The sequence below is a fragment of the Botryllus schlosseri genome, chromosome 13, assembly GCF_051294905.1.
Source record: "Botryllus schlosseri isolate E-star chromosome 13, Bs_hap1, whole genome shotgun sequence".
Taxonomy (NCBI): domain Eukaryota; kingdom Metazoa; phylum Chordata; class Ascidiacea; order Stolidobranchia; family Styelidae; genus Botryllus; species Botryllus schlosseri.
Genome location: NC_137248.1, coordinates 14,127,095 through 14,153,126, shown reverse-complemented (window position 1 = coordinate 14,153,126; position 26,032 = coordinate 14,127,095). Strand labels below are relative to the sequence as shown.

The following is a 26,032-nucleotide window of genomic DNA, read 5'->3' as shown; positions in this document are numbered from 1 at the left end:
TTTTCAAATTGATTGGAGATGGAGTCGCGACCATAAAAGGTTTGAAACCACTGGATGTTGGGTATTTATAAAGCTCCGTGGCGCGCACGGCATAAGGCTGATAAACAATTTTAGCGGTAGGACATGAACATGAATTTACCATGTGCAATTACGCTCCCTGTATTTTCGAACTCATCCTCCACCAGCTCTAACGCTAACTCTGATCATGTGGACGGAGAGTAGTGGCTATATAGTAAATATGGAACGACCAATATTATTGACAGAATTCATTCAAATAATTTAACGACCAGATACATATATGAACAAGATTCATATAGCAAGCACCCCCCCCCCCCCGCCATTCAGAAGTTGCATCGACCCTATAGTGTGGGCTCGAAATCATTGTATATTTGTGGGAGGAGGCTGTAAACATGTGCTTTCGGTCCCGGTTACACAACACACAGCATTACACTTCTGAACCGGATCGTGACCCGCACCTCTGGTCTCTGAGCAAAGCTTTGCTAGTGCGACGTCATTAATCATTGGAAATCCACTAGTGGGCGCTAAAGAGTGTCCGGAATTTGGGTTTCTGAAATATGGTAATCCTACTCTAGGCCGAGGTGGATGTTAGAAAGGATCGCAATTACAGGCGTGTTGCTCGACATCCTCCTATCTGTTCATTACATCGCATTGTGTCTTATCGCATTGTACATTGTGTGTGACTTGTTCAGATGAAAAATATAACCCAACGAATATTATTATTATTATCTTGCTGCGAGGTAGTGGCGTCTGGAGTGTATTGATAACCTGATATAGCATACAGCATGGCATACACTGTTCTAACAATCACATAACAATGTACATCGAATATATTTACTACGTGTGGATACTTCTTACGCAAGGACGAGCAAAGCTAATGCTTCTGACGTAATAATGAGCTGTGGCGTTTGAAAATCAACCGTTTGCGCTATCAATAAATAACCTGGTATAATATCTCTTCCTTGTTCACGAATGCTCGGTTATGTCATATTCATTGTACAAATAAAAAAGTAATCGTTCTTTCACAAAGAAATCAATTAGATATGTGAAGTAGTCGATTACGATTACGATTCTTGAAAATGCTGTAATCGTCGTAATCGATTACGATTACTATTCGCGATTACCCCATGTCTGGCGACAAGAGAGCGATAAGTAGCTGAATCAATATTTAACAATATGTGCCAGTAGTTATTGCGTTTATAATGAAAGATGTCGCGGGCCGCAAAATACACGTCTGCAGGCCGCATGCGGCCCGCGGCCCGCGGGTTGAGAACCCCTGCATTAAAGCATCGCAATCCAATTAAACCACGAAGCTATTTACCTTTTGTCACAAACTGTAAGCATGTTGAATATTAAATCTTTTTTACCAACTTCGAAAGCATATGCGTAATCTATTATTTTCATTGACCACAATGCTCCATAATATTATTTTCATCGAACACGAAACTCAATAAACGTATTTACTATCTGCGATGGTAATTCCGATTTGTTGAACAGATAGTTAATAATGATATTTATTTTAAATTTAACATCATCTAGTTCTGATCATTATTTTAGTTTGTGTGGTACAACCTCGAAACCCGTATGAAAATTGACTAGATTTACCTGAATGCAGCATGAAGGATTGAAAAGTTTTGAATCGATATGCATGTGGTCTTTAATTGTGACATCACAGTGGATAGACATTGACAATTGAAAATATAGGGTAAATATGACTCCTTCAACGAAAAGGGCTTACGACCACTGTCATAGACGGACCAAAATCATCTTTAACCAGAATTATATCGTTATGAAGCATTTTTATGGTCAGTGGTCTTCATCATCAGAACACCCATTTCGATCTATATCTACATGCTACAACTGTTGAACCGACGACGATTTCGAGGGTTCCGGTCACCCCACGTCGTATATGTCGACTATATAGGGTTCAAATCGTTCGTATGCTTATACTACATGTTTTCCGAAAGTATTTACAAATTGTTATCCTTATTAGACATCGTTTGAAACAAACTGTGTTTATAAAAGGTTACCCTCGCTTTAAAACAGGTTTTAAACAAAGTGTTTCAAAACACCTTTTATTTTAAATGCAACGCTATTAGGAGGTGTACATTTCACAGAATGACAGAAGAAATATCTTCATGCCAAACGATGAGTTCCAAATCCAACTGCATTACCTTGCGTCCAAATATGAGTGTAAAATCCGCGTCTCAGGTCAAGATCGTTAGGAATTTCTTATCGAACTCTACTTCCAAATTTCAATTTGAGATGATTGTAAATTCGATATAAATCCAGTCAAACTCCAGCGATTCACATTTTCCAAAACCTAAGTGACGCCCAGGTAGTCAGCCACAGACTTTGCTACATGGATAGCAGCGTTCGAAAAGTTCATTCTTGAATTATCGCAGTCCGAGCTGTGTCCACCGCATCTCTATTTGCAGTATAGCAATGCTATCAGTACATGATGTAGCTTCGACCATAGGTTTCAGGCTAATTGTGGAGGTGTTTCGCAAATAGACCTACTACTCTATAGGCCCATTCACATGGCGGTTTAAGTCAGCTTCGAAGCTGACTCGTCGATCCGATTCTCTCGTATTCGATGAAGAGACCAAGGTAAACTGCTTGAGGTCGACTATCGAGCCTCAAGCTGGTCCGTAAAGTGGTTTTCTAACGGCTTAAACACTCGGGGAGTTTTCGGTCGCTGACACTGGTTTTGCTGCCCAGGTTCACGGCATCTTAATTCATGTTTTTTCATCTGTTGTGGGGGAATTGGGCAAGTATGATAAGAGATATGGTACTTTATTACAGTACTACCGATGTTGTTAACCTATTCTTAGGTCTGGTCGCGACGCTTTAATCAAGTCTCTGCGGCATTTGTTGTATCACGAGTCATCAGGTCGGGCTACATAAGAAGGTCTCTTACATTGCGAGCACTTTATAAACGTTACTTTTCTTTCTAGGCTACTCCTCATACTAAAGTGCAGAAGAATTTTGGGATGTACCGGTGTGTGAAGATGGGTCGCAATTTGAGTGTGGCATGCATTACACTGGTCGACATCTTAACTTTCATTCGTTTTTTTAGAACGGTTAATTGAGCTTACCTAATTTGACGATGCTGATTCCGAATTCGCAGTCAGAAGTAGCAGCCACTTGGCGGTTCTGGCTCTGCGCCAGGGGCGGCAGGCTGCAAGGGGGTGGCAAAATGAGGCTACACAACACAGTGTACACAGCAGGCTAAATGCTGCGTAATTGGTACTCTTATAGCTGGCGTCCTGTGAGCTAACATTTAATCAAACTTGTCTCAATCGAAAGCTATAGTGTCGGTCTCAATCGAAAGCTAGAATCACGCTAATTCCGAAAACACGAATTGACATGTTATCATGGTAATGGAACGATTCCGAAATAGCCGTCAAGGCCGCGCTTGTTCCTGATAATGGTTGGTTAGTTAATGCAAAGCTACTTCATTCGACACCATATTTATGCTCGTGTCTGGAATTTCATCTGGCCATTGGTGTTTCAATTGCGAGCTGTGCGAGGAGCTTCTCAAAGCTCAAACTGATTAAGTCTTATTTACGTTCTACCATGAATGATGATCGGGTATCAGCTCTATCCATTCTGTCTATAGCAGTGTTTCTCAACCTTTTTTTCTTCGCGGGCCCCTTTTAGACCGCCACATACCCCCACGGACCCCCTCAAGTTTTCGTTTAAAATTAGCCCAATTATCGTGCAACCGTCAACTGTCTCGTGCAAACATTGATTGTAGGCTAGCGATAAACAGCCAGAAAATGAATTTTATTCAAAATAACTTCACACTATATTTCGGAATTGGGTAGACTTTTACCACTTCGAAACGAACCATTTTAAAGCCGTTATTCATAAAGTTTTAGGAATTATGAAGCGAAAACTGCCCCGGCATGCTTTTCCTAATTAAAAAATGTAAATAAGGTTACCACAATGACTTTACACATTTAGAGGCTTCGCGGACCCCCGGTTGAGAACCACTGGTCTATAGAAAAAGACTACAAGTTCAAAATCTTGAATTTGAGGATATTATCGCTGATTTCGCTTCGGCAAAGCCCGAAAAGTTAGCTTTTGAGGTGGCTATTGATTTTCTATTTGCACAATACATTCGTTCGCCATTTCTTGTCTTTAATATTTTGGCCTTATTTCCGTTGAGACGGTGAGGCTGACCAGAGATGAGCGGATTTGTAATTTCTATGTTCTAATCCAATCCAAATCCGATGCTTCAAATCCTAATCCATATCCTAATCTAGAACTTTTGTATATTCAAGTCCATGTCCAATCCTAATCCGATTCCAACTTTGAAATTCAGAAAGAATGCTAATTTATGCAAGGGAAGAATTGGAAATTTCTCTTACACAACCAACGATTCTCTAGATTTAAGATAACTTAGCATATGGCTGCACCACTCATGTTGATTGGCACCGAGTGTACCATATTGTAGTGCAGGGGTCGGGAACCTATGGCTCGCGAGCCATTTATGGCTCTTTTGGGTATAAGATATGGCTCTTTCCCAAATATTTATTTTTGTACGGAATTGATCAATATTGTAGCGACTTGTTGGTAAATTTTCACTACGGCCAAAATAATTATTCTCGTGGCAGTATAAAGATGTCTTTGAGAGGTAAAGAGAATGTTATCTTCAGGTTTAAGGGATATGACCCCTCTTTTCAAAATCATCAAATTTAAGTTACTGTAATTGTCACGCCTGCGGCCAATATCACTCGCGAATTCTATTTACCCGACTCGAAATCTTGAATTGTGCGATACGTTGACTAATCAAAGAGAATAGCAGACACGGCGACGCTCATTTCAAAACGCAATTTTCAAGTATTCATTGTCTTCCTCCTCTACGGCGCGAGATGAACTGTTGTGGATGTGACATTCACAATTGCAAACTCGAATTACAGACAAGGCCATAGTTATCCACGTTCTTGATTGGTAAGTATAACTCTGTGTAGTATCGGCGATAAAATGTATGCGTGTAGCGCAGGGGTGGGCAACATACGGCCCGCGGGCCGGATCCGGCCCACGACGGCATTTTGTCCGGCCCGCGGACAGATTTCCGTCTTACATAATATGGCCCGCGGCCCACCAGTCTCCCGAGATTTCCCACAACTTGTTTACTACGTCAAATTTTAGTGACTGTGTGTTATTATATCCTGATGTGCGCACTGCGAAGCGTGCGAGAGTGGAGCTTACGGTAAGTTCGTCGAAGTGAAAACACTTGCATTGTCAGCATTAACTATGTACTCATCCCTAATGTTGTTTGTGGTAATCATGGTGTTAGTCGTCCACAATGGTCATTTACACCTGGCCGATATTTCTTCCTTTTCATTCCGTAACCGCCAACTGCTGGTAGCACGGCAGACGTCCAGTCAGGATTTTGGGAGATAGGCCTACATCTTAATAATTATGCCGATGAGATATCGAGGAGGAGCCTAGATAAAGCTCCAACTCTTAGATAGGAATTCTGGAGTCGGACTCGAATCCACAACACATTGGTTTTGTAGCTGTGGATTATACAACTACACTATCTCGCCACCTACTAAATTTGGGGTACCGGGCTTATCGAACGTCTTGAAATCATAATTTAGGATTGCACCTTGTGTTGATTGATCAGAGAGAAGCAGACATGGCGGTGCATGTATGACAGCGGTTCTCAAGCTGGGGGACGGGAAAGTATCTGAAGGTGGCGGGAAGTCACAGTTGACTGAAAATTTTTCGCGCTCCGCGCGATTTACCTTCAGCTTATGGTCATTACTCTGTCTATTGTACGAATTTCATATTTGAGAACTCTCTCATCAATTTATGTCTTTAATATCTTGTGATATCATGATATGGAAGCGGGGCGATGAATTTTTCACCATCAAAAAGGAGGCGTGTTTCAAAACCTTGAGAACTAGGCCTACTGCTTTATGACAATGCGGTTCTCAACTCCACATTGTCATTATCGGCGATAAATCGCTTCGAAATGACATTGCTGTCGTTAAAATACATTCTTTAAATACGATTTATTCCTTGTATAATTGAATAAATGGGTGAACAATCTATCGATTCAGCAATCCGGCCCGCCAAGTACTTAATTTTCATATATCCGGCCCGCCGACTAGAGAAGTTGCCCGCCCCTGGTGTAGCGCAACGTTGTGCTACCGCCTAATACTTTGAGAATTGGGATGTCGATAAGTATTTAGATTTTCGGAATCAGTATGACAGTCACATTCGTGACGGTGACGCTTAGCAAATTCACCCCATCAAATGATAACACTATTCAATTGCATATTAAAGTTCTTTACCTCCAAAGAAGCTGTTCAAATTTAAGGGTTTAAATATATGTGTATAAGAGTGGATCATCACGGCCCCAGAGATATCTGTTAATATGCATGTAATATTTGCTGGATTTATTACAAAAAATCTCTGTGATGCTCACATTCTTACAATTGGTATTTGCTCGCAGCCAAACAATGATGGTTGCATTACAAAATAATAGCGCCTGGAGAAACGACTTTTCTCCCACCGTCCCGCGCTTGTGGTTGCGAAACCAGCATACCGCAGTCTGGATCTTGGCATGCTCAAACGAAAGGATCGTCCAAGTGCAACATTTGTTTGAAAAATACATAACGTCCTTTTTATTGCGTAAAAATGTGGAGTGATTTAAAAACACGATATAAACTATTTCTAGTATGGTTCTATTCTCTTTGATTTGCATAACAAAGAGCTATATGATGGGTTAGCTGATTCTCACTGTTATCTATGACACAATGGCGTGTAAGCAAGAAGTTCAACTAGCCCTGCCAAGCACGACCTTAACCGAACAGTATATAAATAAGTCGCTTTAATAATTATGTCATTTAAATTTGAAATTTCACGAACACCCAGGCGAGACCGCCAAAATTACATTTTCACTGGGTCACATTTTCGAGCTATTGATTTTGTTAAAGTCTTCAAGAGTGCGTTTTTATGTAATGCCGGGAGTCACGCTTGCAGACCTTGATGGTTTTGTGTTATTCGACTTGTTGTAGGCGGAGGGGAATGCAACTTTTTACTGCAACTTTTGTTAAAATTAAATGCAACTTTCTCGCGATTTTAGTGCAACAAAAACGTTCCCTAATCATCACTCATGCTTCGAAAATTCAATTTGACTTGAATCGTGACTCGACTTGCTACGACTTGACTTGTATCACCACCGAAAATCGAATGACTTGACTTGATTCGAATCACCTTCTAAAATCGATTGACTTGACTTGAGTCAAAATGACTCGAGATGACTCGTGACTTGAATGTAGTGACTCGAACCCAACCCTGTAATGAGATGTACCCATAATTCTCCGAGCAACCCGATCTAACGATACTGTACTACAATGGTGTGGATACAGCAAAATCCGACGACTCCGACTCTACGACCCCGACTCCGACTTCACAGCCGTGCACGCAATTGTGAATCTCCACCAATAAGTTGGCGGAAGATGTGACAAAAGCTAAAACAAACAGAAAACTACTAAAGCAGTATGTGGGTACTTCCGTCCAATCGCATAAGCATTTACACGGCCACTGATGGGCAATTATAAATGCCAATCGATGGGTCGATATAGACAAGTTTTTGACTGACTGACATCAAAAACAACAATGAAACGAGTAATGCAGTATGCTCGAACCACCCTGTTTCATAAATGCGGTTGGTAAGCACTTCCAACGCAGCCCAATCAATCCAATCACAATTATTGTAGCACTACCAAACAAACAAAACGGTAATATCCAGTGGGCAGTATCCAGTATATTCTGTTATTGCCGCCACTGCGGGCCTAAAATGGGCCTAAAAGGTTCGATTGTGTGCCAAAACGAACTTTTTTCAAGTTCTTATACGATGAAATGCGAAGGCGCCGTCTGCACCGTCCGCATATGTCAGTCTTCAACTTGTGACAGTCCATGACAGCGTAGTGCGCATTCATGACTCATTTTACCACCGCATAGGCCTACATACATAGTTGAGTATTATATTAAAAGGTCATTTTCAATTATGACACTGCTTCTATTTGTACTTGAGTATAATTTTGCATCGCTAATTCTACTTCTAGTCCCGTAGCTTTCTTGACTACTTTGGCCACCACTGAGTTCATGTTTGGCCAACCTGTGGTCCAGAGAAAATTGGGCGACTGTTATATATTTTTGATACATACCTACAATAGTGGACATTAAGTATATTTTACGTAGCCTGTGTAAAGTGCTAATGCTACAAAAAGTAGTCATCAATTGAATAAGATACCCTTCTCAGTTAATATATTTGTAAATCTGAATCTGAAAGGATCAGTGCCTCACCAAACATGAACCGCACTGCACGTCCTGACAACACCAATTTCGATTACTGACCTTGAAGGCTTTGGGAATGATTGTTCGCTTTTTGAGAAAGGAATAGACACCGAAATTTACCTGAAATCCAGTTCTGTATATGAATATTATGGCTATGGTTGAGGCCTGGTTTAAATATTGAATGGATTAACGGAATGTTCTGTATCAGTGAGGTGTAGAACTGACTCTTTCAGAGTCCCATTTACAAATATAAAAGGCCTAAAATTTTAGTTGATACATTCGAAGACTTTTTTCTCATCACATTAGCACTTTTCACGCGCAATAGGTATCCACTGCAGAAGGTAGGAGCGGAGAATACTAAACAGCTACATCAATAGAGGATGCCATTTGCTCTGAAACATACGTTAATCGCCGCAACTGCGGTTCGCGATTTCAGCAGCCGGTAGCCATTGTTTCACTGCATGATTAATTTCCGCCTCGCCTTGTCTTATTTCACTGCGCTGTTATTGTATGTAACAAAGCCAATTTTCACATTCCCTATTGCTATTGCGGGGATTCTGGTTACCTGACATTATTAGGCCTATATCTGGTTTTTCGGAATCAGTGCAACTATTTCATTAGATTGAAAGTAAATAATTAAAATAAATTATTATATCGGTTCACTATCATAGCATCGACTTTCATCAAAATTCGCCAACCAATTCTGTGCCAACAGAAGAAGTTAGTGTGCCATCTAAAATAGTACATTGAGCTTAAGCGCTCTCTCCGCCCCGATGATTCAATATTTCATGCCGGTGACGTCATATTTTCTGATATGGTTGTTGATAATGATATACAATGTTCCAATACAACTCTCCACTAGGGGACCTGCTCTTTCTGCGCTGAGACACATGGGGCAGTGAAATTATGGCCAACATACGGCTTGGCAAAGTGCGGTGCCGAAAGAATTTGCGGCGATGAAACCTTGTTCAAAAATGACCGTCGCGGGTTTCCAAAAACCTTCGACATTGATATGCTCGGCGCTGAATAGTCTCAGTCTTGCAATCTGAGTAGACGGTAGTAAAAATGAAATACAAATGCATACAGCTACGTTGCGTGCAACTGTTGTCTGCGCGTTCTCTATTTCAAACATGCCCGTAGCAACTTAGCATACTAATAATAAAATGCATTTTTTTTGTGCACGAGGATAGGGTTGCGAGATGTCGCTAAAACTAAGATTTGGGTCGACATCTAAAAAGTTCACGGGCCACTCTTTTACCTGATATTCTAAACAAATCTCAAATCAGCTATACCTTATGGAACATTCTATTTAGCGTAATTAATTTTTTTTTGTTTGGGGGGGGAGCAAATTGTGATTGATTTTGATAATCAAGATGTAAAATAATGTCGCAACGCTCTAACGATGCTTCGAATATGGTATCAGAAATCAGTTACATTCATCAGCAACATTGATTCCGTTGACGGCTCCACTCAATTGGATATATTCAGGCAGTAGCGACAAAATGTGACCGGGAGCGCAGTAACACTTCGATTGATACATCTTCGTTATTTCAGCAGCCGTCAACACCCTGTTCCAAGCCATGTAGTTTCTTATTTCCCCGTGTATGGCCTGATCAACAACGAACGATCCTGCGGGACTATCCTGTTCTTGTCCGATTAGGAAGGTACCTCCGGCGGGTATTTTGTTTTTCTTTTTATAATTCATTTTCGCTTGAAAGGTGCCGTCATGATAAATATTCACAGTGCCTGCAGATCTTTGAAACGTGTAACAAAGGTGATTCTGGACGCCTCTTTTCAACTTGTGTTTCCTGTTGCCAAACTCAGATTTTGCTATGACCTGCTCATCATGATTGCCTTGATAGATAATCACTAGTTCGTTGGAATCCTCCACTGTTGCGTAACTCAGTAGGGTGCCAGTAAATATCCCACTTCCGTATATCTTTATCCAGGTACAAACCGAAAAGTCGTCGATCGGCGCCATTGGATATTTCACGCGGATGAAGTCAGTAGCCGACTTTCGTGGAAACACGTATGCAGTTTGTGGGCACGATGACTCTTTCATGGTTTTACTTGACACATGGGCCTCGGCGCATTTCAGTGAGCATTTCTTGAAATCTGCCTGACAATCACTGTCGACGACGAGGAAGGATGATGTAAACAAGACGAAAAGCGCGATTTTCTCCATCATACCACGGATTCCTTTTCGAAGCAACTCTTCGTATATACGTATACTGACAAGAATACTAAATCATCACATGAATTTATGTCAGCCGCGGGACGTGCGAAAACGTCAATTCGTAGCTGCCAGGCCTGCAGGCATAAGGTATTGTGGTGTAGCCTAAACGCAATCACTAAATCACAAAATCATCAATAATGCGCCGAAATTCCAATAATCGAGGCCAAAAACACATATTTTGTTCGTAAACACAAGAAGGTATTCGTCAGGCCATCATAAATCAACAGACGTCGAAACAAATCCACGCAATTTGAGTCATGCGAATATAGGTTAGCACAAATACACAAATCCACCTACTTGATCCCACTCTGTTTCTATAAGTAGTACGGAAACTTAATATGATTGAGTTAGACTTCATCACCGGCTGTTTTCACCTCAATTTACGTCAAGCACAATCCTGGGCATTTTACGGCCCGTGGGCAATTCTGATCGGCCGTAGAAAACCTGCTTTAAATTGAGCTAATTAGCTATACTTTTGTGTGTAAAGCGTGGCTGAAACCAGCATTGGTTGTATAAAGTGAACTTGGAAGCCTGTTTATTTATGAACCGTGATAACGGAGCGTGATAACGGATAACGTTGTATGCGTAATACAGATTCCAAATAAAGCCAATGTAACAAAGTTTTCGCAACAAATACAGTCACTGTTTCCATATAGTATACTTCAATAACGCTTTTCAACCTGTGGGATGGTGAGCACTTAATTGTGCGGATGAAAAAATTTGCAATGTGGATTGTAGCGTACCGCTACATGATTACCCAACCTTGGTGCGTTGTATGCGTAATACAGATTCCAAATAAAGCCAATGTAACAAAGTTTGTCGCAACAAGTATACAGTTACTGTTTCCATATAGTATACTTCAATAACGCTTTTCAACCTGTGGGATGGTGAGCACTTAATTGTGCGGAAGAAACAATTTGCAGTGTGGATTGTAGCGTACCGCTCCATGATTACCCAACAATTACCCTCGCTGATCACTGATTATGTTACTGCTAAGTCTTGTTGTGTTGCACTCTTTTATGTTAGTCGATCTTTAGTTACCGTCAGAAGAACATTGCCGTTGTTTTTAAGTTGTTTTAATAAAAGACTTCTGCTAACGTGTCAACGTTACCTACCGAGCCGCGGACCAAGAAGAACGCGCGCCCACGACAGAGCACGCTATAGGATTACAAACGTGGTGCGAATGAAAATCGTAAATAATTATTACTTTGTTGACATGGAATAAACCTAATATGAAATCCAAGTGTAGCGACTCGCTTTCTTTAGTAGTATTTGAGCTGCCGAAGGCAACAAGACTGAAGACAAACCGCGCTTCTTAGGGCGCTGTTAACGCGTCTCTGCAGTGCAGTGGTTCGCCACCTTTTTGGCTTCGGGGACCCCTTTTGATCGTCACGGACCCTCGCGGACCCCCTAAAGTTTTAGTTCAATGTTAGCTCTATTATGGTGCAACCTTCATCTGTCTTTTGCAAATATGAACTGTATAGGCTTGTGATAAACAGCAAAATAATGATTTTTCTTGAAAATAACATCATACTATTTATGTAGAAATTGGTAGACTTTTATTATATCAAAGCTAATTAAGCTGCTGTATTTCTTGAAGTACGTGGTCTGGTCTTTAAACTCAGCGTCTTCGTTTTGATATGAACGAGGAGTGCCGGAAACAATTTCCGCATGGAGACTAATGCAATACGCATAACGCTTCCAGGGATAATTTTAGTGTGATTGCAACATCTATGGCACGAAAATGAAGAAACATATATTTTATGATCACATCACGCCAAGCATCTAGCGCAGGCACGGGCAACATACGGAACGCGGGCCGGAGTCGGTCCGTGACGGCATTTTGATCGGCCCGCAGAGAGTTTCTGCCGTCAAAGTGAAATCCTAATCTGAAAGTATAGACAAATTTTATGCGGCAAAGAATGAATCCAAGTTTTCCAGCCTGAGAAAGACTGTCATGAAACGACTTGTTCTGTTCGGGTTTACTCTACATACATTTGCGAGCAAACATTTTCGATCATGAACAATTGAACATTAACAAGACAAGACCGCATACCAATATACTCTGACAGTTGATATGAATTTCAGGGTTGAAGCGTAATGCTTTGATAGCAAGTAAACACTCCCTGTTCATCAATAAATCAGCCTTGTCTATAGAGCATCCGCAATACGAATGCGTGAAATCTAATAGCCGAGCTTTGAGAGCAGGTATATCATTGTCCCATTTATGACAAGTGTCAGCCGAAAATATTTGGATTCATTTCAATATAAACATACTATTCAATTGTATATTGAAGTTCTGTACCTCCTAGAAGCTGCTTAAATAGTGGTTATGTATACCACAAGATAAAATGGATTTCGTGGCGAGGTTTCAATCCCTTCATCCCTTCAGATATAATTATTTCAAACGACTATTCACTAACTTGTTGAGACTGACAACTTCAAATCGACAAGGTTTCGCAAACATTACGAAGTCATCCTGATTGACCTTATTATCTCCATTTTATATTTTTCCATAAACCCCAACAAAACGTCTCTAAACAACAATATATTTGTATCAGTAGGTTATTGGAAATTTGGCAATGAAAATGAATTTCCGCACTACGATATTCCATGTCAGACTATTAATAATTATGATAATAAAAGTCATGAGGTTTTAGCAGCTGTGGTCCGAAACTGCCGCATGCTTTATCAAATTGAAAAATAAGATCAAAATTAGCTTATCAACCATTCTAAAACTTTAAAGGTCTCGCGGACCCCCTGAAATTGCTTCGCGGACCCCCGGTTGAGAAACGCTGCTGTAGTGGATGCATTTGGAATTCGATCGAATATATTAATATTCACTGCTCTACACGATTTTTGCGCTAGAACTTCTTTGGGTCAATTATACCTAATTTGGGATCGCGCTGAATACGAATCTGACGTTATTTTTGCTCCATCACGTCACGTTTTTGAGATATTATATATGTTAAATATTTCTACTTTTTCGAGGTATGCTTAAGTAGATTTTGGCTTCTTGGAGTACTTACTGAAGTGGCAATGTTTTAAAACTACTTCAAAATCTACCTGAACAGTATTCTTGATGAACCTATTACCTTGCAATTTGTTTTTTTGTAAAGAAGACAGCAGTTCAAGGATATTATTGCACCACTATCATGAGTTAAATTGTCATAAGAAACGCGTAAAATAGCATTTGAATCACAGTAACTGAGTATATTTGTCGAAGATTCTACCCAAGGGTGGTGTCATTACCGTGATTTTGCGTTATATGCGGTGATACATGTTGCGATTTCTTATGTAGACACCTCCAACTAACTGTTGAAAGTATGCGACCCCCACCCACGACCAAACATACTTATATATTTACTGACTTTTAATAAATCTCAGACCTTTCATTTCGTCTTTCATTTGAAGTAGTTTCGACATGTCTCAGAAATATCTACTTCTACTTGTAATTGAGTAGAAATGTGAGGCGTTACTTGTACTACTTAAGTAGAAACGCTGATCACTTCGACCGAACCTAGTTCGTAGTAAAATATTACGACAAATCAGAAGCCCCAAAAAATGTAAAGCTTTTTGTATTTAGAACTGGCGTTTATTCTTGCTAAACACTAACAAAAGCCTCGAAATTAACCAATGCTAATCTCTGGCTCTGTTCCAGCATACAACGCGTGATATTTGGTGTAGGCCACAGAATGTCCTATGTCGAGAGAGATCGACTGTCCTAGAACCGATGCAAATTTATGTCTATTATGAAGTAACACGCAATTCAGGTTTCGTGTTGAGCTGTTAGTAAGCAGTCTCCATTCATCTGGCTGTCTATAACAGACAATGCCAAAGAATCCCTTTATATCATGGCAATAAACCGAAGAAAAAACAGTTCAGAAACAGCTTTCGTCGATTCCGATAAAATGTGACAATATATATGGAAACTGGAGGAAAAAAATTAGCATGATAAGTACAGGTGGAGATTAATGATGATAAATTCTGTCAAGTTATCATCATAAGCACTTTTTCCTTTGGAAAAGCAGACATCCTGTTTCTTATAATGTTTTATAAGAAGCTTAATGGGCCACATATTCGGGTCATGCACCATCGTGAACAATTCTTTTGTAGATAATATACCAACAATACAATGTTTATTGTTTGCAAACTTTTACATTTTACGGATGAGAAGTATGCTGTCACAAAATGCATTGACCGATTAAGCCTGCAGGACGGATGTATAAAAATAGATCACGTATGGAACGAAATTAGCTACGGAGCTACTAATAACAATTTTTAAACGAAGAGTGGCATATAAAGATGATAACTGCTAGCGACTAAAAATAGTTCCATACCGAGCGAGATAGTGTAATGGTTATGCGTCCAGCTTTTCGTTCGGTAGGTCGTGGGCTCAATCCCAGGCCGGGTCAGACCAAAGACTCGAAAACTGGTATCCGCGGCTATCCAGCTAGGCGCAAAGCATGCATGGATGGCATGGAGGAGAAAAATACGGTGGTGCAGACTAGAAGGTCGTATCGCATCTCCATCGTCAAAGCATCTCGATGGTACAGGTGAAAATAAATCTGATCTCTCTCTCTCTCTCTCTCCACATATAAATTTATGGTTCGAAAAGACGTCCTGCTCGAAAGAAGATAGTGAACCAATGGTTTCAAGTTCGCCGGAAACTCAGTTATTTTGTTCTACAACAACCCAGATTTCATCGTTATAGATCAGTGGTTCCCAACCTTTTTCGACTCATCGCCCCCTTTTGAAGCTCCGCACCGATCATCGCCCCCCAAATATTGGGAACCGAAAAACAGCACTTCGTCAGCCCCCCCCCCCCCCCCCGCCCCCCCAAAAAAACTTTGGTCTTTGGCCCCATAGGGTGATAAATCAAACCCCAGACCTCCCTCAGCCAGTGGGCTATTTGTCGCTACATATCAGCTATACCCTATTTCATGTATACTGTTTGGTGAGTCACCGTATTTCGCCTAAACGCGCGAAGCGCGACAAATGTATATAATTCATGTTTGAATCGGTCAATATGTTCGATGTGGTAGGTTGGAAAATGTAGGCCCCCTAAATAATAATTAAACATATTCGGGCGGAATCGTTGTTATATTGACTACTTTACATGATGCTATTTCGTGACCTCCTATATCTGCTATGTCAGAAAATATGGAAATCGTCAAAACGTACCAAACTAAAAGACGCACATGATTACATATTGGTGTTTCTTTACTGGCAAATAATTTTTTCCTTGCGGGGTGGCATTCGTCCTGTAGGGTTAAGGTCGCCAGGACAGGAATATTCGATGCCAGCCATTGAGGCGCCTATGGACAATTAAACATATATGTATATATCGAATTTTCGGTCAGCACAAAGGCATTCCTTTTCGGCTAAGGTCTTCTCGTTGATGATCTTTCTGGCACACTTCTCGAAGTCGCATGTTACGTAGCAGATAACTTCATATGTCTTGGTGCGTCGTGGTGCGGCAATCGCCTTCGCCGAAGTCTCCCATTACCATAAAACATGCGTATTTTTTTGGGGTGACGGGACCCCAACATCAAGATACATGAAAATATGAAATCGCGCGAAAATTTTTTGAAAAAGTCGCATGAATTTCTAGAAAAATACTCTATCATTCATGTTAATTCACGAAATAATTTCGGTCTTCCTTCGATTTCGCCCCCCCCCCCCCCCACACCCCCAATTGGAGGGTTTGGGGTGCGGTAGTTACGGTCTCGACTCCAATATAGCCGTTTTAACGCGCCATCGCCCCCTTCGTTGTTTTCGCCTCCTATCGCCCCCTTCGTCCGTTTTCGCCCCCCTATCGCCCCCTTAGTTATTTTCTCCCCCCTATACTGCCAAATCGCCCACGTTGGGAACCACTGTTATAGATGATCTCAATAAAAATATTATATCTATTGCTGTTGTACGCTGACCGTAATGTCACTAACGAAAGCCGAAATTTGATTAATTTATGAAAATGCCTGTAATGCTTACGACCCGACTTTATCGTTGCACCGCAATTGTAGAACATTGTTTGACTTACCACGAAACTCTATCTGTAGCTTTTATCATAACTTTGCATCGTACCAGCTGTATAGTGAATTAATATTTACGCACCATAATTTTTACGTAATCAAAAGTCTGGTTCGAAGGCGGGTGTATAGCGACAGGGATACAGAGCATCAGCCCGTACGAGCCTGCGACGCACGTGACAAATGACGTAAATTTCACTTTTTGCTTTTTTCTCTGAACAATCATCAAATTTTCATGATAGCGGTTGGATTAGCAAAAGGCAATAAGTTATAGTAGTAAATTGGTTCATTACAGTCTCACATTTGCCAGTTGCTGGAACGCAAATCCCCCCCATTTAAAGGTTATATTATTGAATTATATATTAATGTTTTATACCTCCAAAAATCTCTTCAAATTTAAGGGTTCATAAAGTACGGATCGCAAAGGGTATAAGCAGGGTTGCCATCGCGTCCTTATTTCTAAGATTTGTCCTTATTTTGAAGGGCCAGGTCTTAGAAAACTCGACTGTCATTATATCTAAGAAATGTCCTCATTTTCGACTTGCGTCCTTATTTTGTCTTATTTTCAACAACTATATAGAACTTCGATCGTTTTCCTCTGGTATCTGTGTTGCATAATATTATAAAATTATGCTTTTGCGGCGCGATTTTATGACATCAAAAATGAAAGGAACCCCTGTGGCGTCTGGTGGTGAGATAGCTAGGGTATAGTGGGTGGTATAGCCGTTTCGGCTGTACCGAGCTATCGCAGCGGACGTCATTTTAGCAGTAAACAGCCGTACCAGGTTTCTGCTGTATTGTCTACAGCAGGGGTCAACAACCTGGTGCCCGCGGGCGCCAGGTAGCCCGCGAGGACCAGATGAGTGGCCCGCGAGCCTGTTCTAAAAATAGATCGAATAGCAGCATTTGTCAGTATTCGTCAGATTATCACCAGTGATTTATCTATTGTTGTTTAAATCACACTATAACATGTGACCTAGATATGACAATACATATATATAAACCACTCAAAATGATGATATCAAATGCACCCAATTACAATAAGTAATATCATACCAACATGTAGTAGAATAACACGATACCGAGGACATATAATAGGCCAACGGCGTACTGCTCATACAGGCGATATGACGGCATGCCATCCACGGTCTTCTTGAAAGACTGATGGTTCCGTTATGATAGCTCGACGTCCCGCACAATGCCGAAGTAGTAAACAACATTACTATCCGGTAGCAAATGGCGGTGACGTACTAGCAGATGCAGTATGCCCAATGTGTATTGCATCTTTTGACACAGCTTGTCTCACTTACACTCAACGCAATTTATAGTACCATGTTTCTAAGTTTCTGTAATCGATGCTGCTGTCAGGTACAATGAAATCTGTCATGTCTAGATGCTGAAAAATTAGAGATAGAAATTGTACCACTGCAAAATCACCTCCACCTCAAAGCCCACAAGGTTGCAGCAAACTTTTGGTGCCTTGTTGACACGGAAAAGTACAGTGGTTAATGCGCAATTGCGCAGCAGCTATGAAGGTTGCAAGCGTGTTTGGTTCAACTTATCGTTGTGAATCAGCCTTTGCGGACACGACATTCATCAAATTACAAACACAGAACACGCCTGACTAATGAACATCTGGAACATCACTCAGAGTTGCAGTGAAAGTTACATATCAGAGTACAGCGCACTAGTTGATAGCATGCAATGCCAGGCCTCCCACTGACTGGTTTAGAAACAGATAACAAGATGTCCTGTCTAACGTGTGACGAGATTTATTTCAAAATCTGAGCTTAATGCTGTTATATGATTTATATAAACACGGTGCGAAGTAATTCGTGATTTCCTAAAAAGTCTTAGTGGCTGGCTGGTTGAAATGAGATGTTTTGATTTAAAAGAATATCTTAGAAATCTTACCGCTATGCGATACCTGCCCAATGCTATGAATATCAAAGCGGAAATTGTGTCTGTCACGGGTAAACGATGGGAGTAAATGGTAGCCCGTCGCTTCAATCAGTACCCAAAAATAGCCCTCGGTTGCAAAAAAGCTGGTGACCCCTGGTCTACAGCATAATATGCTGTGGGGAAAGCAGCATTTATTGCATAGTGAAAAGGGGCACAGTGAACGACACTTTGGTTAAAGAGTAGTAAAGCAATAAACTATTGATAAATTTATTTAATTATATTGCACATAATAGTTTTAGCTACTAATAACGCTAAATCTGATTATTTAAAATTAGCAAGAGTAAAAACATTTTTCGTGACAATTATGAGAGTGAATTGAAAGGCATCAAACGGAGCTTGAAGGGCGCGAGTATTTCGCACATTCCAATACCTGTAACTAAGCCTATTCACATGAGTCTCGACTTTATCACGATAAAGTCAAATGAAGCAAAGCGGCTGACCTACTCTCACGCTTCAGTAGTAACAGTATCGGGATCTGCCGAGTGGTTTGCAACTTGGGTTTTCACATGACGCACATGACAACTGCTATTATCGTAGCACGACTTCCATATAAACGGAAGTAAAAATTGATCCACCATGAACATAAAAATGCAAAATGTGATAAATCTAGAATAGAAGTAGGCTACTATTATGAGTGTTTCTCTACTAGGATATAGCTTATAAAATTAGCAGTCTATCGCTTGAAGTCAATAGAAACCACATTCACCTCGAAAAAATCAAGTATGAATTGCGCTGAGGACTAGCGCGTTCACACCTTTTTCAAATTTCAGCTAATATCATCCAGGACCGTTTCCCGACGAACACTCTGAACACTCTGGTCCGACACGATGTCCAACTATCACTTTGAAATTGGCCTATCAATACGGGTATATAGCGATTACCAGCCGCGCGTATGTACCATTTTCAAATTCAATTTAACGTCACCCAGAACAGTTTCCCGATGACCACTCTGGTTTTAATATAGGCCTACTCATTCGATTATATACCGTACTGTGAAATGAAAGTAACTTAAAATCTTGCTAGGTTAGACACGTGTCCAACTATCACTTTGAAATTGGCTTATCATAACGCGTAAATTGCGATTAGCAGCAACGCGTGTGTACTATTTTCAAAGTTAATTCAGTGTCACCCAGAACAGTTTCACGAGGACCAATCTAGTTTTAATATACTCCAATCATCATATAGGCTACTGTGATATAAAAGTAAATTAGGACACTTCTAGGTCTTACACGATGTCCAACTATCACTTTGAAATTGGCCTATCAATACGCGTATATTGCGATTACCAGCCGCGCGTATGTACCATTTTAAAAGTTATAATTTAACGTCACCCATAACAGTTTCCCGATGACCACTCTGGTTTTAATAACCTCATCTGATTCTATAGCCTACAGTGAGATAAAAGTAAATTAAAATCTTGCTAGGTTAGACACGATGTCCACTGTCCAGCTATCACTTTGAAATTGTCGTATCATCACGCGTGAATTGCGATTAACAGCCGCGCGTATGTACCATTTTGAATTTGAAGTGAACCGATCATTAGATGACTTGGATTGTCGGCTAAACATGAGCGGTAAATCGCTGTCCGAACACAGGATTTATCATGATTGCGATTACCGCTCATGTTCAGCCGACAATCCAAGTGATCTAATGATCGGTTCACTTCAAATTCATATTTTAACATCGTGTCGCGCCTAGAATTGTCTAGAGTAGTCATCGGGAATCGGTTCTGGGTGACACTAAATTAATTTTGAAAATGGTAGCCTACATACAGGGCATGGTATAGTATGGTATGGTATGGTATGGAAGTACGGTATGGTATGGTTCGATATTTGGGTATGGAGTATGGAACAATGCAAGTATGGTATGGAATGGAAGATTTTAATCTATGGTATGGAACGACATTTCCATACTTCCATACTTTGGTATTTTATACATTTTATCGTGATCTGTACCAGCTTTATGAAGCGTACGTTGTTCGCTGTTCACGGAATACGATCGCTTTTGTTATGTGTGAACCATTAAACGCTGTGTAGGAATACATACCCGCTTAGGCTTATGCAACGGTTTTCGGAGCACTTGGAATGACATGATTTTGTGATGCAATAATGACAACAGTAATGTTGATCCGATATCTACTAGACACGACGTCTCCGAGCGTAGTCTGTCATGTGACGCAATAATTGGTAATATAGGCTACCCTAACTGCGTCATTCCTTGAGTGACGACAGCTTACCAGCAATCATGCTGCAATGTACTAATAGCTCAATGTGATCGATAATTACATTTCTTCAGAAACATTATCCGCCACATATACACTATTTACATACCGAGATATCTTATTGGTCATATTTCAAACGCTCTCGCATTAGGATTATAGATCAGAGAGTGGGGTAGATATAGTTCGAAATTCTCGCCATGCTAACCTCAACCAAATACTTTACTAATAATCATGCAGATCGCTGCAGTATTGATCACCTGCAGCTGGGATATTTTGTGGGTGTGCCTATATTATAAATTACTGTGAGAATATTTACTTCAAACTTTCATGTGCGTCATGCCAATGTATCGGAAATGCGATGATATTCTTATGGCGGGTCCGAGATATCAATCTGCTGACTATCTCATTTTGCTCGCGGAAGCTGTAGACCAGAGGTGTCAAACTCAAATTGCGTCGCGGGCCGGATTGAAACCTTCAAATCGCCCGTGGGCCGGACGAGTCAACTGATTTCAAAATGATACCTCATGCCCTTGTTTTTTCACTTGGATACTTTGTTATCAAGCATATACATAACAGTATATTACATCATATCACTGATCATAAGGGTTATATTATAAATTCTCGCCATGCTAACCTCAACCAAATACTTTACTAATAATCATGCAGATCGCTGCAGTATTGATCACCTGCAGCTGGGATATTTTGTGGGTGTGCCTATATTATAAATTACTGTGAGAATATTTACTTCAAACTTTCATGTGCGTCATGCCAATGTATCGGAAATGCGATGATATTCTTATGGCGGGTCCGAGATATCAATCTGCTGACTATCTCATTTTGCTCGCGGAAGCTGTAGACCAGAGGTGTCAAACTCAAATTGCGTCGCGGGCCGGATTGAAACCTTCAAATCGCCCGTGGGCCGGACGAGTCAACTGATTTCAAAATGATACCTCATGCCCTTGTTTTTTCACTTGGATACTTTGTTATCAAGCATATACATAACAGTATATTACATCATATCACTGATCATAAGGGTTATATTATAGCAACACCACTAGTCGCGAACAATGTAATTGACAAAATGCGATGATTCGCCGGTTGAGTACAGTTATGATGTACTAAAACAGTGGCGATAACGACGGTAAAAGGTGGGATATTTATGGTCCCTTTTTAGTCGTCGTATTTTGGCGTTGGCCCCGCATATGTGTTGTGGGGAATACAAGAGAGTTAACTGTACATGTTGACGTTGGAGTCTGATTTATTATTATTAATAAATCGAGATTCCAGTTTCACCGGAGGTTAGGCACTTTTGATTCACAAGGTATACAGCAGTGCGATCACAGATAATTGAATTAGTATTTTGTGTAACTATTATATTATCCAAGTAAATTTCATTTAACAGTTCCAGTACGTTGGCGATTTCGCTTCTGTGAAAAACTGCATTTTGGTCAATTTTTTCCATAAAAGTCTAACTGAGAGTGCACCTTTTGGTTTTCACCAAATTGGGTGCCAATCTCACTGACTTGTTGCTATAATGGTAACCAGAGTGAAACCGTAACGCTGAATATGTCCAGTCCAGCATGGGCTCTCTTGGCGGATTATTTAATGGTCTACTACAAATGCGCTGGATAATTAAATACAAGCATATCTCAAACTAATTAGAATTTCTTCGCGGGCCGGATGCGGCCTGGGGGCCGTATATGTTTGACACCCCTGCTGTAGACATACATGTGGACTTAAAAACCTCACGAAATCAGACTCCGTAAAACCATTACCAGGAATTTGCATCATTGCTGGTTTAAGCAATAATTACACCCAAAATATCAATAATACAGGTGCTAGAAAAGGTACTTTACATGTAAAATTGAAGTATTTGAAAGTATGGAATATATATCAAGTATGGTATGGAACAATGTTGGTATGGTATGGAAAATTGCAAGTATGGTATGGAGAGAGTAAGGCAAGTATGGAGTATGGAAAATCCTCGTTCCATACCATACCATACCATACCATGCTCTGCCCACATATACGCGTTGCTTGTAATCGCAATTTAGCGTATTGATACGGCAATTTCAAAGTGATAGTTGGACATCGTGTCGGACCTAAAAAGGTCCTAATTTATTTTCATCCCTAAGTATATGATCATTTGACATAACTAGATTGGTCCTCGGGAAACAGCTAGGCCAGGGCGTTGCTAAACTATATTTGAAAATGGTACATACGCGCTGCTGGTAATCGTAATTTACGCGGAATGATAAGGCAATTTCAAAGTGATAGTTGGACATCGTGTCGGACCTACAAATGTTTTAATTTACATCTATATAAACGTACATGATCATTGGAGTATATTAAAACCAGATTGGTCGTGCAAAATAAGCATATATCGCGTCAAATTCTTGAAAATTCGCCGATCAATTGAAATATATTATAGTTGTTAACATTTCCCGGCCAGCAATCTTCCCTTCATCACACGACAAAGCATGAAATACCCTGCTCCAAAGACGAGTCACTAAACTCACGCCAAAACGCATGACAGAATCTCCTGCCAGGACGAAGGCCTCAGTATTCTCTCGAATCGGTCACACATAACCGATCGACTGGAAATCTTATGACGCCTTCAGGTGTGTCGTGATACCAAATAACTGCATGTGAAAAGGCTTATTGTGACATTAACCTGGAGGCCACAGTAAAGACCGCTATTTCAACTCACATTGATACCCAAAAACTCTAAGAAGTGTGTCATAAGGATTAATTCGAGCGAGTCGATGAACAATTTTTCCACAAGTCGATCAGCACCAACGACTAGGCCTGGCCACAGTGATTCGAGTACTCAAATCGGAATCAAGTGATTCCGTGATTCAGAGTCGAATCACTCAGGTACTCGATTTTGCCCAGCCCTACCAACGACCACAGACTACAAGGCAGCTGCTGCGGAGGGTATCTGGACATTCCATACTGTCAAACAACAGCAATCATTACTCCCCACCGATTGCACATCGCAATTGTTCAAAGCAATATCCCCCGATTCCAACATCGCAAAGAAGTTTGCTTCGGCCAGGACCAAGACTACAGCATTGTTACTAGAGTTCTTGCTCCTTGTGCTCAAAAAATGATTTTGTCTGAACTTGGTATGCAGCCTTTTTCCATCTCTGTTGATGCCTCTAATCACAACGAGGTGTAGAAGTTTGGTCTATAACTCTATGGGGGGTCAAGGACCAAAGTGCTTTTTTTGAGGGGGGAAACTGACGAAGTGCCCTGAGTAAAGGAGCTGTCGTGAGATCCATGAAGCACTTTCTAATAACTAGAGGTCGCTGGAGCAGATTATTTTTGGCGAAAAGTATGGAATGTGATAGGCCACGGCTCGTATAAGTATGTAGAAAAACACTTTTTACTGCTATTTTAATTTTTCGACTGTCCTTATTTTTGGGTCAATGTCGATGGCAGCTCTGGGTATAAGTGTGAGTCGCCACGGTCTCAGAGATATCTGTCAATATGCGTGTGATATTTTTGGGATTTCGTACAAAAAAAATTCTCTGTGATGCTCACATTCATACAATTGGTGTTTGCTCTCTGCTCAACAATGTTGGTGGCATTGCCAAGCTTGTTGTTAGTACAGACATGAACCATTCTCATGGTTATGGGCTGAGGTGGTCAGTAACGAAGTACTTCTACTTTTTGAAGTAGTTGAAGTAGATTTTATCAACTCGCACTACTTACTAAGTAGTTATGATTTTAGACTACTTCTACTTTGACTGGATAGTTTTCAGTTTTTTAGGCAAAAATAGGCGTAGGATACCTACTTACTTACTTGTGAACCGCCACTCCTCCTTCTACTTGAGTAGAAATTCCAAAGTTACTTCTACTTCTACCTAATAGCGACGGTGACTACTTTGACCACCTCTGGTTATGGGAATGCATTGGGATTTGATATGAACTTGATTATTGCTGTATTTAATTCTCATACACAATTTCATCCATTTTGCAAACTTGGTAATTCTAATGGGGAGTTCCACTTCATTTTGGACACGCGGAGGCGATAAAGATAACTCGACCCAAATCTGTTTTGTTGCTATATGCTTTACTATGGGATTGGGCTAAACATCGACCCAATTTCGTCTCTTGAGGTGCGACGAGGATGGTGAAACTATCCATATCTATATAAATTATCCATATGGATATCAAATAGCTGTTAGTCGACTATAATGATGCTATTTCTTGGCGTGTTGTCCTCGTGATGGACATTGACATCCAGGTAGCTTACATTGCTGTTAATTTTCTAGAGTCGTATGATATGGCTGTTGTTATGTTCCTCATTGCCTAAGGATGATAGTCAATTGATATCAAAAGATGCATCAATTAGAAACAGAAAGTTATCGGGAGGATGGTTCCGTTTACGAAGAAGAGGTATGGAGGATGCCTGGTCCTGGAAAAGTTGTCTGCAGAATATCAGTTCACCAACATAATTTATCCTGCTTCCCCTGCAGTAAATCAGTTCACCCATGAGTGTTGTGTGGTATGGAAAATTATGAAATGATGCTGTGAGGTCCTACAACATATAAAAATCATGCGTTTGAATTACCATGAAGCTGATGAAACTTCAATTGAGGCAGCCTCATCTGTTTTCAATGAAAGAGGTTGCAGAAGAGACGTCAGTGTCAAAAGCTGTTGCAAAAGAATAAACTGTAGAGTCATCAGTCACGGCATCTTATTCTGACAATTCAACAATTTGGAAAAGGGGATCGCTGAATCTATAGTAATTCATCCGTTATCGAAAGAAGCATAGCCTATTTGATAGTTGATAGTGAAAAGCAACCACCATCATTCCGATGATAAATCCATTAAATATGGTATCGGTACTTTTTTCAAGTACAGTCACTTCAACTTCTTCTTTGACATTCTGGTGCGTTGCCTACCGTATGGATTGAATCACAGCAGTTGGACATTGAAGCCAGAGGAGTATCAGTGAAGATGAGTAAATCCAGTGATGATTATGAGCCTGAGTGGAATTGGTGGCAAGTCTACACACAACTTTGCTTCATTCTTAATTATTCTATGCAAGTACACCTTCTGTCATGCGCAACTTATTGGCCTAAACAACCACTGTTTCCGGTCTGGATTACGAGCTCTCTGTTGCGTTCAAGATATCCATGAACACTGTCGGATATTGAAAGGATGGCGTATTTTTTGTACTTCCAACAGAAAGACTTGGAAATTATAGGTTTAGTTGTAAGACAGTGAAGC

General features: G+C 40.5%; 1 protein-coding gene across 1 annotated transcript; it reads right to left on the bottom strand.

The window, feature by feature from the left end:
* Positions 1-9,769: 9,769 nt before the first annotated feature.
* Positions 9,770-10,528, bottom strand: LOC145454260 (neuronal pentraxin-1-like). Its single transcript, XM_080332260.1, has one exon. It carries the CDS (start codon positions 10,526-10,528, stop codon positions 9,770-9,772), a length of 759 nt encoding a protein of 252 aa, XP_080188386.1.
* Positions 10,529-26,032: the final 15,504 nt, after the last annotated feature.

Bases quoted from the DNA above. Each gene is read 5' to 3' on its own strand.
- LOC145454260 (XM_080332260.1), bottom strand. From the start codon at position 10,528: ATGGAGAAAATCGCGCTTTTCGTCTTGTTTACATCATCCTTCCTCGTC.